This window comes from Strix aluco, chromosome 3, assembly GCF_031877795.1.
Source record: "Strix aluco isolate bStrAlu1 chromosome 3, bStrAlu1.hap1, whole genome shotgun sequence".
Taxonomy (NCBI): Eukaryota; Metazoa; Chordata; class Aves; order Strigiformes; family Strigidae; genus Strix; species Strix aluco.
In genome coordinates this window covers 45,880,119-45,893,888 of record NC_133933.1, presented here as the reverse complement: position 1 = coordinate 45,893,888, position 13,770 = coordinate 45,880,119, and the positions used below count along the sequence as shown (strand labels likewise).

The window sequence follows — 13,770 nt, the reverse complement described above, 5'->3', positions numbered from 1 at the left end:
GTTGCTATTTTACTTCTGGGATTACTTTAGGACAGCTGGGAAACTCTAAGATAAACATGAAAATGAAATTTTATGTTTGAAAACCAATTCTGTGCAGAAACAATTTTTTAAGTATTAATGAACATATATTTTATTAATAGTCCCCAGCTGGAAGTTACAACTTCACTTTCCAGAAAGGAAAATGACTTTTAAATGTTTCATGTGTGAAAGGATGAGATGAAAAACATCATCTTCCTGAAACAAATCAAGGCAAATAGTATATCAGGTATTGTATGTTTATTTGTAGGCTTCTTTACAAGACCTGTAAAATCTGAATAACTGAAAGATTTCCTATGAAGTAAGCCTACAGTCTCATCCGTGAAGCTTATGATTTTATAAAAGGGAACAAAAAGGCACTCAATAACTGTTTTGCTGTAACCACTTGGGAAATCTGTTGCATGACAAACTTAATTCAACTAAATGCTTGAAGTGCTGACCAATATTCCAAATTTAAAGAAAAAAAAAAAAAGTAAATGCATGCAGCTAGAAAATAATAAGGTTTTTATTAAAAGATTTTGTGTTGTAAAGTCATGTCCGTTCTATCTCTTGTTCAACTTTCCTGAATAAGCACAAATGGCTATTTTCAGACTAGGTTGCTTCTTTTGATATCTTTTGATAAAAGCACATACCCATTAAATTTAGTACAGTTTATTGCAGGTATTTATTTAAAAACATTGGAATTACTGTGCCATTTAAGGTTAATGATTCCTCTGCTCCGTCTACAGCAGGCAGGATAAGATGCTTCAGAGAAAGATGTTTAAAAATGTGGAAACCGTCAAATACAGAATAACCATTCCAGACAGGAAGCTTTTCTAATGTCACTCACTCAGTCTCTTACTTGGCAGAGGAGTTTCAAATATTGGGTGGGAGGAAAGTTATCCTTTAGTTTTGTCTTACTTCTTTTCCTTCGCAAGCATGCTAGCTGGAGGAAAGTATAATTACTCTGTTCTGAGATTAGCTGTTTTTGAAAAGTGAACATTTGTTATGTTCTGCATTCCTAATCTGTATTGTATCGTTAAGGTGTATATTGAAACCCAGTGGTCAGTAGTATGTTGAGTCTGTTATGCACAGTGCATCCCTTTAAAGAAACACTTAACATATTTTCAGTTAACGGGATGAAAGTAATGCAGTGCCCTTCCCATCACCATGTCTGCATATCCATGTGTACACAAACGCTTGCAGTACTTGTGCTCAGTGGTTGGTTGTTTTCTTGGTCAGGGCATGTGGTGGGAGGGAGGGATTGCTGATTGCTGCTGATTTTTGGTTTTGCCAAATATAATTACAGTCTAAAACGTGCTTATACTGATGACAGTAGTTTCATACAGAAGCAAGTCATTTTCCTAAGCTATCTTCTTCCACTGTAAGATGCAGCTAGCCAAAATGATAACCTCCGTTTTTAAAAGCTTGTCATAACTGCTTATTGCTGAACCTCTGGAATACCAATATTCTTAATCTAAACTTTATTTTTATATAGTGATGAATGTTATCTGGTTTGTGCTTATTATTTATTTTCTTTCAAAGGATGATTTGGAGGTGAAATCTGAGGAGCGTGCCAGTGTCATTCAACAACTTGAGCAAACTATTGAGGATCTGAGGACCAAAATTGCAGAACTAGAGAAACAGTTCCCTGCTGCAGAGGTACAGACTGCTGGGAAGGAGCAGGAAAATGAGCACATGCACATAGTCTGTGGGGAACTCAGCAGTGTGACTCTTCAAACGAATGAAGAGGAGACTGTACCTAGGACTGTCTCACAAGCAAGATCTGTACAAACATCACCAACGGAGGATTATTTAACACTCACAATGCCTTCAGCTAATGCACTGCCGCAGCCACCCCCACACACACACTTAGAAGGGGGCAAAAGTGAAGGGCCAACTCAGAAATTGCCAGCTCTAGAACTACAGCCCACGTTTTGTTCTGAAATCTCCTTAATTCTGTCACCGAAGCTAATCTCAGTGCCACTGGATGCAAGCCAATCAATACAGAGTACACCACAGTCATCTCTTCCAGGACCCAAACTTAACTTGTCCCTTGCATTTGAAGGAGAGACTGAAATGCCAGCTTCCCATCAGCCTCTAAGTACTGTAGATGTGACTTGTAGTGAACATCCCTTGTCTTTGCCCCCAGAGCCCACATGTAGCATTCCTCCATCACTGCCAGCCACTGAACTGGCTGCTGACCTGTCTGGAGCACATGGCCCTTCACTTGCCACTCCCATGCCCATGGTAGGAGTACCACCCCCACCACCCCTGCCCGGCTCAGGACTCCCTCCTTCTGCTGGCTCAGCAGTGCCACACCTGGACCACTCTTTGCTGGGTGTCATGATGTCACCACTCCCACCTCCTCCTCCACCTTTGCCAAGTGGGGAGATACCGATGCTGCCTCCAGTCCCATGTGATGGAGTCCCGCCACCACCTCTGCCACCACCTTTGCCTGGGGCAGGAGTTCCATCCCCTCTGCCTGGTTGGGGCATCCCACCTCCCCCTCCACCACCACCTTTACCTGGGGCTGGTGTCCCTCCCCCACCTCCTCCTCTGCCTGGCCTGGCAATGCCACCCCCACCCCTAACACCACCTCTGCCTGGGGCAGGACTGCCACCGCCTCCCCCACCTCTGCCTGGAGGAGGCATCCTGCCCCCTCCTCCTCCACCACCACCTCTGCCTGGTGCAGGTGTCCCCCCTCCACCTCCACCACCTCCTCCACCACCTTTGCCTGGTGCAGGTGTCCCCCCTCCACCTCCTCCACCACCTTTGCCTGGTGCAGGTGTCCCCCCTCCACCTCCTCCACCACCTTTGCCTGGTGCAGGTGTTCCCCCTCCACCTCCTCCACCACCTTTGCCTGGTGCAGGTGTCCCCCCTCCACCCCCTCCTTTGCCTGGGTTGGGGATGCCACCTCCAGCCCCACCACCTTTGCCTGGAGCAGCACCACCCCTTCCAGCACCAACCCAGAGCAGCACCTACCCAGTAGTCCCTCAGGGCTGTGGGTTTCTTCCTCCTCCATTACCATCTGGTTTATTTGCAATGGGGATGAATCAGGAAAAAGGGAGCAGGAAACATGTGATAGAGCCTTCTCGGCCAATGAAGCCTCTTTACTGGACAAGAATTCAGCTCCACAGCAAAAGGTAAGTTGCAGAGTTGTGGAGAGTGGTATTTTCACTTTATGGCTGTCAAGATAGTGTCATATGTTATGAGCAAAAGTCTGTATTTACTGCTAGGCAGGTCTTTGTGAGAACCTCAGTGCAAATAGGAGTTTATTTGTAGTTGGATATGTAAATGAGGTGCCCATTTTCTTTAAACTGCACAAACTCTTGTCCTTTGGGGTTACATACCACATGTTGATCAGAGATCTGGGGGTGACTGTGTGCCACTAAGCATTATGTGAGATGTTTTTTTAAATGTTGTATTTGTGCTTCCCCTCAACTTTCAAGAAAACAGTTTCACTGGAGCAGCTTGCAAGTTTTGGTAGTGTCTTCCCTCTAGATGAATGTATGCTGAACACATTTTATCCTCCTCTTTCCTTTTTCTAGTGACTTAGAAATCCCCCCTTTTAACCTTGTACACTCAGCAGGCAGATTCAAACTGCAATTTATTTGTATGACAGCAGAAAGCTATTCTGGTAGCCTTTATGTTGATGTGACTTTGATACACTTGGTTTTGGTTGTTGATGCATTTTGTTTGTTTGTAAAATATCATTCCTGTTCATGAAAAGAAGTTTCCTCATTTATCTTTTCTTTATGTCTCTGAGTACTGATTATAAAACCCTTCTGCTGTTATTTAACGATGAATTTCTTCTTTCTTTTCAAGTTCTTGCCACTGTCACACAGGTAGTCTGCAGACAACTGTCTATTTCTACTTCTCTTTGTGTCCATGTCTGTATGTTTTACAGCCTATATACAGCCTATATATATTCCTATGTATGTAGAGTGGGTGAATATAAATGAGCCTGATCATTATCGTGTGTGAACAAAGCAAACAAATTATGGGGGAGAATCAATAGTATATCTTATCAAAATACTGCTAGTAGAAGTTAGGCAACTTTTAAATTGCTGCTATTTTATTTTCTTCATTCCTCCATTTATGACCTTATTTAGTTTGACGTTGCCCTACATAGGTCTTTTGCTTAACTTTAGAGATTCTAGTGCTTCACTTGTGTGGGAAAAAATTGAAGAGCCTTCCATAGATTATCATGAGTTTGAAGAACTATTTTCTAAAACAGCTGTTAAAGAGAGGAAGAAACCCATTTCGGACACCATTACAAAAACAAAGACTAAACAAGTGAGTATTTATTTAATTTCAGACCTTTTCTAGGCTGGTTTTTACATAAAGACAGATTCTTGCATGCAGCTGAGACAAATTTTGCTTGGTGTGAAATTGTTACTATATATACGGACTATGTAGAAATATAAGAAAAGGAGAGAATGTAGGATGGGTTTCAAAGCTATATGTGTTAAAGACTGAAGATTTCTTTTTTATAAATTACTTTTCAAGTATGTATTTTCTTAAATATATCTTTGCTTTATCCACTTCAAAATAACAAAAACAAACCTAAAATAATTAGGTGCATATATGATGCTTTGAAACTGACTGCATATGTGCAATATATAAATTATTCTGATTAATTTTATAAATTAAATGAGTTGCATATGAATTACCATGGCTTCAGAGAAAAATTATGTTTAAGAATTTTAAGTCCTAATGTTATACTAATCATAACAGTTCTAAGCTTGTGGTGTGTTTATATATATAGTGAATATGATTTTTATGCATACAATAAATGACAAGCACAGTTGGGAAAATCCAAGATTAATCAAACTAGTTTCTTGGAGTGGTGTACAATAAAATAAAAATAGAAAACATCTTTTAAATGTAGAAGTGCAAACCCTGGGATAAGAGAATTGAATCTGAATGTTTACATGACTAAAGTGCTGTAATCTTCTTGGTATCTGTGTGAAAATCGAATTGTGGTGTCATGATAAGTAATTTTCAATTAAAGTTTCAGGCTGTAGAGGAGCATTTTCTTATGTAGAATCCTAAACAGCAGTTAAAGTTCCGGTTTTATCTTGTCTTCACATTCCTGGACTCAATCCAAGAGTAGGCTGTTCTTTTCATCTTTTAACATACAGGTTAATGGTGTACAAGATCTTTTTCCACACTGGATATACAATGGGACTCTCCAAAATCTCCATGCAGTAGAATTTAGGTTTGAATACGATCTCCCCACCTAGTAGTCTGGAGATCTTTCCTGCACAGACACATTTTGGTCACAATATAAATGTGCAGGTACTCTTTAGTGTGCTGGCAACTTGCTGCAGGCAACAGAACTGGTAGTGAAGTTAGGAAGATTATTCCAAGGTGTTGGATAAAACCTTTATCTGGACGGATGGGAAGGGTAGTGCAGCCACACTCTTGTGGCTGTTCGTCATGTACCTGTGTGCTGTACTAGGCTGTATTAACTGGGATGGGAGGAAAGGTGATGGTGCTGCTGTTACCTTGCTGTCCTGCAAGAAATCTCCAGAATGTAAGATCTTTGTTTTTCCTTCCTCCTCTAGAAAAAGCTCCTTTTAATGGTTATTCTTAACTAAATTAGTGTGATAGCTCTTTAAGCAAAAAAAGGATGCAAAAGTATACCTGATGCATTGTCTATGAACTGTTGGTCCACTCACATTTCACAAGGTTTGGTGATGCAAATCTCTAAACAGAGACGAAATTATGACTGTTTAGTTCTGTAACATAAGCAGTGGTTGAAGACAAACAGCAATTATGAATAAACATTGGATGTGGATTTTAAAACTAAGAGTATTTATTTTTCTTGCTATGCCAAAAATTTAGATACGTTGTCAATAAATAAATAAAATGTAGATAAAACTAAGTGAAAATGACTGTTCTTAATTTCTGTGAAAAGAACAAGTTGTCTATGACAGAAATTTCCACACAGAAGTTTTAGGCAATCTAAGTAGGTGCCATCATCTAGAATGAGCATTCCTGTGGGCCACCTAGATTGACAGGAGAGAATCCCCTGTTAGTTTATCTTCCTCTGGTGATCAAACAAATATATTGCTCTCCAAAAGAGGAAGAAATTGCCTAATGGAGAAGTCTGGTTTGTTAAACTGTAGTATCTGGGGGGGAAAGATCAGCTGAAGAGATAATCACAGGCTTTCATCAGAACTACAATTAGAGCTATCATGTATTGCAGATGTCAAGTTAAGTGTTCATTTGTGCAAGTTCAGTTTGGGTTTTTTATAGTATTGACATGAGACAACTGAAGCAGAACAGCTTCACAAATATATTCAACATACACCCTCTCAGCAGTTTGGAATGCAGGCCTTCATTTTTTAAATTTTCTTCATTTATGCTGCAGTAGACACTTAGATAATGAAGTCCATCCATGTTTAGCAGAAGAAACAGTTATTTGGGGAAAGCATGGCTGTAATTCCATAAGTATGTTTTTATAGGAAGCACCAAGTGCTGTTTAAGTGGTTACTGACTTACATAGCTTCTATGATAGTTACGGGTGTTGTAGAGATCTTACAAATAGTGTTTCTGTAGAATTTTTACAGGGACGTGTTATACAAAGCAGATGTGTTCTGTCACCTGTTGAGCTACGGAGGAGCGTTGTGGGTCGTGGTTCTGTTCTGTACAAAGCTCACTCTGCTACTTTCCAGAAATGCTTTAATCTGGCAATTGGTTTTCCTCCTTGCACTGATGTGCGGGTGTGCTGAGCGGATGTATTGCTTAGATGGATTGGATGTAAAATACTAGCTACACTGGAAATAGTAGTCGGGAAAAAATGCCCAGATAACTTTAATACATAAAATATTTGGTACTCTATGTAAACATCTGATTTTAATAAAACAATGTTTTTACTGTAAGCTGAAATAAAAATGTATTTACAGTGGAGGCCACATGGCAGGGAGAGGGAATTCTAGCTAATCTGAAGAAAGATTTGATAGTTTTGGGATGTTTTAGTGGGTGAAAGATTAATTTTTTTGAAGTATGCTGCTGTTCTGTACACAGAGCTATTTATGCTGTATGCCATAGAATATATGCATATGTTTGCTTGTGTATATATATAGATATCCATGATATAATTATTTCTAAATGATGACCCCTTTTTAAGTGGTAAAACTATCTATGTTGTTGTGGGTTGTTTTGGGGTTTTTTGAGTTAACAACTGAGTTAATTTCACCTTGCCCAAGTATTGGTTCTAATTGTTTTTCCCTTGGCATGACCGTCTACAAATAATGTAATACAATATAAATCAATAACGCTTAAAAAAAAAAAAAAAAGTATTACATCTAGCACTGAATGAAGGTCAAATTAAAATCCACTCCAGAACTTTAAAGAGAAAAAAATGATGTGTTAATATTTATTTGTGAATGCAGCTGATTTTATTCTTACTGTCTCTCATTTGGTGCTATGGTAAAAGCTGTGATTTATTTTGCTCTGTTAATACATATATGTCAAATTCTCAGCTGCTGTAAATGTGTGCAGGCTCACTCAATGAGAATGCCTACTAAATCTTCAAAGAAAGTCCTTTATGGGCTATATTATAGGTGGGGCTGCCATTGCTACCTATTAAAGTGGTCTGGCTTTCATTATAAGTCCCTGTTGTTATAACTTTGCCAAAATTTAGCTCTTTAGGCTGCAAGTTTTGTCGGGTTACATTTTTTTTCCCCACATTGGGTGTCTCCTTCATTTTGCCAATGTTAAGAAAGAAAACAAAGTCTGGTTTTGCTCACGTCCACATAGTTTCATAGACAAAATGTGGAAAAATTTTATCAGATCCATGTCTTATTAGCTGTGTAAAGGGTTTCTTAAATTTTGCCACTCTACATCTCAGTTTCTGTTGCTCAGGAGAGACTTCAGGTATAATTCCAAAGATTTTTTCCTAACCTTGTGCTGACAGTCTGAAAAACAGGGGCCAAGAGGAGAGAGGCAAAGGAAGATTAAGATGAGTAACTGGAGAGGAAGTGAAGAACTGAGGAGATCTGACAGGTGGAAATATGGAGCATGATAGGTCTGATTCTGTGTCACCTCTTATTCTGACTGAAGTAATTTCTCTCAGAAACTTCTTGGGAGCCTGGGGTATTCTTGACCTAGAAGTTCCTTTCAGTAAATAGTGGATCTTATCAAACATATGGTGTTTGACCCAAGCAAAGGGTGGAAACTTGCTCTTGGAGTGTCTTGTTCAGCTGTGCCATGTAGTTACAATACTAATTTGGGTTATATGGCTGGATAGGATTTTTCGTAGGATCCTTTCAATAGCTAGTATGGACTGTGTGGAATGAGCACAGTTCAGAATCATTACTTAGGAAATGAGGCTGTTACCTGAGTAAAAAATGTTTTTATCAGTTGTTGCAGCACTTAAAAAGCATGTAATTAGTGAAACAGGAAGAAAAAGATAGACTCGTAATTAAGGCTACATACTCAAGGATGACACTAAATGCAATATTAAAAATGTACTTACATGGCAAACATTGGCCAGTGTGCACTAAATGGGTTCAGTGGAAAAGTGGCACAAAATCAGAAAATCTTGATATCACTGTCAGGATAATGAGTATATAGAAGGGGTTGAGCTGACTTGCATACATTGCTTTCCTAACTTTTGAATAGACATGTTAGAAGCCTTACTGATAATCCTCTAACTGTATTTTTGGAAAATAACATACATGTAACTGCAATGAACTTTTCAAGAGCAGACCATGTGTTTATAATTTATCATGTAAACAAAATAAAAATGTTAAAGATATTCTCATATGGAAAGTCCACTATTAATCTATTGACATTAACATTTGATCTTCAAGGTCTTTTCCAACCTAGATGATTCTGTGACTCTGTGATTTTAATCTCCCTCTTCCACCCCAGCAAATAAATAATAGGTTACTAAAGTTTCATTCTGTTTCAAAAGCCTTAGATGCAAACAAGATGTATCAATAAAACTGTTTAGTTAATGATTTCAGTATTTTTGAATTTTTAAGTTGAACATAAAGAAGCTGTGGTAATAGAATATCCCTAGAAATAAAATGCCACATAAAATAAATATAAATTGGTAAATAAGGTAAATGTCATATTCAGTTAACAGATAAACTTTTATTCATTAACAAGGAATGACATAAAGGGAAAAGTAATTTTCTGAAAAGGAGGGTTTATTCACTCTGCAAACAGTGGAGGCACTGTCTTAAGGAGCTTTCTGTATCCACACTTCTTGATCTATTACCTGTGTCGATGGCACAAACATTTGCTGCGATCATATGTACTCTCCAGAGATACAGTTTGGGCTCTGCTGCCCCCACAGACAGGAATATTAGAGGACTTGACTGATGCACCATTTTTATTTATACAAGCAAATAATTAACAATGTCATGAAGTTACTTATAAAATTAAATATCTCACTTATTTGGCTTGTAAGAATAATTTCCTTTATGAGATGCTGTATGAACGTGGTCTCTGTTTTTAACTCTCATTCTCTTCTTTATATGGCTTATTGCATGTTTTGTTGTTATATTAATTGTTTTGTAACTGTACCTACAAAGTTCTCTTTGTTGTAAACATAGTTTTACCTGTCTGCATCTATTTATCAAATATCTCTACCTACAGTCTTCCCAGGTTGACATCCTCTGATAACCACATGTATTTCTCATTCTTGTTTCCTTTCTGCTTTCTTCGGATCATGTATTTGAAAGTTTAGAAACAAACAAATGAGCCTGGCATCTAAAAAGCTGGCAAACTCATCTTGTGACATAAGAGCTCTGTGGGTTTCTCTGTTTTGTTCATGTATCCTTACTAGTACTGAAAGTTTCTGCTGATGTAATGGCCTGGTTTAGGTGCTGCTGCTGCTTACGGATTCCGTATGGGCGAGAAAGGTTATGTTCATTTCTTAACCAGAGGAGCCATGTAGAGTGTCTGACAATGGCCTCATTGTGTTTCTCTATGCTCTAGAAGACCTCTGCAGGGGAAGGTCTTACTGAAAATTTGTTCAAATAAAGAGAAAAATAGGCTTTGGGTTGGAGTGAGTGAGCTGCAGCTGTTCTGTGAGACTGAAAGCTGCATATCTAAAACACGTATCCCAGATTGTGAATACCAGCAGAAAGAAAGCTGCCAGCATGGGCTGTGTACAATTCTTGCTGTACCTGATGCTGTCAAATAGAGGCATCTTAGCTACAGCAATCTTTCCAGGGAGGCTGGCAATCTTGCATTACCATAGCCAGTAGTTCTACACCTTTTGAATACTTTCTTTTCCATCTCTCCATGGTGTTTCTGACTCTCTCAGTGCAAGGGCTTAGTGCAGCAGATGCTGTAGCATTGGATGACATCAAGGGAAGAAGAAAGGAAGAAAATATGGAGATAATAATACGCATTTCTTCTCCCATCTCTCTGTCCACGTTGATTTTGTTAAGGAGGCAAGAACCAACACTTTTACTACAGTAGTTTTTAAATCTGATCAAGAAAACTCAAATTGCTTCAGAATTAGATATGCATATGGATTGAATGTTTCACCTAGAAATTAGTTTAGTACAGTGGTCATCGTGATTTAGTAAAAAAATCACTGTGTAACTTAAGTGTGAAAGTACCTGTCTGTGTTACTATCAGTTCCTAGCTGACTTACAAGTTAAAGTTTTTTTACCATCAGCATCAAAATCAAAGTTTTAAGATTAAGTAATTTTTTTATTTGTAGAGAAGTATTGATTTTGCAGATTTTTTTGCTTATGGCTATATTTGGTTACTTAGTGCTGACTTCAGTACAAACAGCAAAACCAAAAAATTTGTTATTCCTTTGGAGTAGGTACAGTGAAAAATGTCATACCTTTGACTGTGATCATATGTCCCCCTTTAAAAGTGGCAACACTAAATCTTTTACAGCATGGGTTTGGGCTTTTTTTGTTTGTTGCTGATATCTCCTACTAGATATCATAATGGGTTCTCACCTTTCTTGGGGTTTGGGTTTTTTATTTGCATTCTTTACCCTTTACTCAGTCCCCCCTCTTCTTCCATGTCTGTCTCCCTGATTTGATGTGCTAATTTTTTTATAAAATAACTAAGACTGTTAATTTAAAACATATTTGGGCATGCAATATGTTTTGCACGAGTTTGCAAAAAATGTGTGTAATTGCATGCCTAATTTGAGTACAGTGACAAGATTGTTCAGCAATTAAGCTGCAAAAACCACCTGCTGAGTGCATTGCAGACCATGCCTGCAAATTCTGGCTTTTATACAGAGTTTCTAAGGAAATTTTAGCTTTTGGGGAGTTATTTTTTTAAGAGTTTATATTGTAGCATCTGAACATACATTTGCATTACTAACCCACAGAGACATTTTGACAGTTACAAACATAAGATCTAAAAAGATAGGAACTAAACTATAGGTACTCTGGTCCTTTAGCAGATGAAAGAAGGAATAACTACAATTGTGGTACATAACAATGAGCTAAACTGTCAAAGAGGAGTTTTAGGTATGGAAAAAAAAAATCCTTGTGACCTATTTTTAAACTAAAGATTTAAACTTTGCTATTTAAGGACTGGAGTAGGAAATGGAGATAAATTTAGAATATTGTTGTTATTTTTTATTAAGGAACACTTTAAAATTGTTCAGCCTCCTGTTGAGGAACACACTGCTTATGTAACTTACTACTGTATGTCTGAATCTAAGCAATCTAAGTATTTTTCTGTCTAATGTCATTAGTGAGGAATATTAACTGAGGTAGCAATCTCTTAGTAAAAGATTACTTCTACAGTAATAGTTTTATGATATTCATTTCAAACAATACTATTTTAGTGATAAAACCGCATAAAAGGCCATGAACTGCTTCTCTTTGTTAAAAGCTTTATGAAAACACAGTACAGTAATAGATAAAATGAATGAAAAGTAAATATTAAGTTTAATCTTTACCCTCAAGCATAAAGTTACAGTATCCACAAACTGGAAGACATGTCTTCTTGGTTGCACTAGTTTGCATTGCATGGTAGCAGCTTGCATCTAGAAGTATATGACAAAGAGAATTTTGAAACCTTAGGTAACTTCTTATAGATTGTGAGAACCTTCAGTGGGGAAAGTAACCAATTAGTTTGCAGAGGGGATTCCAGGTTTGATTAGGATAGGAGACAGAGAGGTGCTTAAAATTACACTTTATGATTGATGTTCTGTGGTTTGTGATAAAAGTTGAGTTCAGTTAAAGCATTATGTGCCATCAGCATGGATATTCTGTTATCCAGCCAGGGACTGGGTGTTGGTTTTGGGTGTTTGGTTTTCTTTTTGTCAGTATGAAGTAGAAATGTTTGATGTCCTATTGTACCAAAATGACCTCACTACTTGAAGTAGTTCCTGTTTCCACTCCCACATTTGCCATTACACAAAACCCCCCACTCATAATAGCACAATATTATTCTGTTATATCTGTAAGAAGACAAGGATATATAAATGGAAAGATATGATGGGTCCAGCTCTGTCATTGTCAGTTTTACATTTGGAATACAATTGAATCCACAGAAAAGATGTGTTGTCACAGTGCCTAGTGAGGAGGTGACTGCATTACTGCCCTGATCCTGTCTCTTAACATCTTGTTTGGAACTGTGAGGTTTCTTCATCCTCTCTGCAACAGTTACAAGCTATATGCCTTTGTACAGTGGAGTTTCCTGCATATGACTTTTTGTAACATACAGTAGTTTTTTCTTAACTAGTGAGAGCCTCAGGATAACTTTGCTTAATGCTGGCAGTCAAAATCAGAAGCAGAGAGCAAGAATCATTGCAAAATTCCATGCATTAACTAAATATTATTCTGGGGAAAGGGAATCATTGTATTTTTGCTTCAGGGTTCTCATCAAACATGTGTCTTGCATTACCTTTCACTAAATATCTCTTTGACTGCTTTTGCTTGTGTTTAAATAATCAGGAACAAATTTGGCATGTAGTTTGTTTACTGCTTAACAATGGGGACCGTTCAACAATTAGAAAGTTTGTCCTAGACTTCAGGCTGCAGATAATATCTTTAGCTTCCTTTTTATTTATTTTTTTTAATATTTGTTTAAAGCAGAGTTCCAGAATCCAAACTAAAAAGGAGCTGCATATTGTTTCTGAGGCTTTAGATCTTGTAGAGATTGGATTTATCAAACTTTTGTTGTTCTGCCTTTAAATGGCGTCACTCGTCTGTAGCCTGTAGACCCAGACCACGCAGTTGATTTATTTTATTGTTTTATTTTTAAATGTGGGAATTGCCTTAGGCATTTATGCTAATATTCATATTTTCTGAATTAGTGTTGTATTGTTGCAGACATTCTATTGGAGGAAACTATAGTATTCATGCAAGTGACTGAAATGGGAATGAAATGCATAATAGAGTTTAGTATAAAAGTTGACATAAACCCTACATTTTAAATAAAGCCAGACAAAACTGGTAGCTGCTACATAAAAACACTTGATCTGTTGCTGTTCTGCACACATTCACCTGACAGTCATACTCTTGGGTACTTTTTTGATGTCGTTGTGGTTCAGAATTTTGGCAGCAAAGACAACCTATTCTTCACAGGGAGAGTTCCATCCCCCCCCCCCCCCCCCCCCCATCTGGTTGCCGGCAAAATATGGCACTCAGTAAATAATTATTCTTCTGCCCATCAGCTCACTTTCAGAAGCAGCAGCTGCTTCTTCCTGCTAACTTTTAGGCCAGATTCCTCTTAGAGCACAGGACTTGAAGGGATTTATTAGGCCACTAAATCTGGTCCTGTAGCATTGACAAGAAA

The 13,770-nt window shown here is 37.9% G+C and overlaps 1 protein-coding gene across 1 annotated transcript in view; it reads left to right on the top strand.

Moving 5' to 3' along the window:
• Positions 1-13,770, top strand: part of FMN2 (formin 2) — a 164,301-nt gene that overhangs the window by 56,379 nt on the left and 94,152 nt on the right. Inside the window, exons 6-7 of the mRNA XM_074820532.1 lie at positions 1,561-3,161; positions 4,170-4,314. Of these exons, the coding sequence (XP_074676633.1) occupies positions 1,561-3,161; positions 4,170-4,314 (1,746 nt within the window). The remainder of the gene's footprint in view (positions 1-1,560; positions 3,162-4,169; positions 4,315-13,770) is intronic.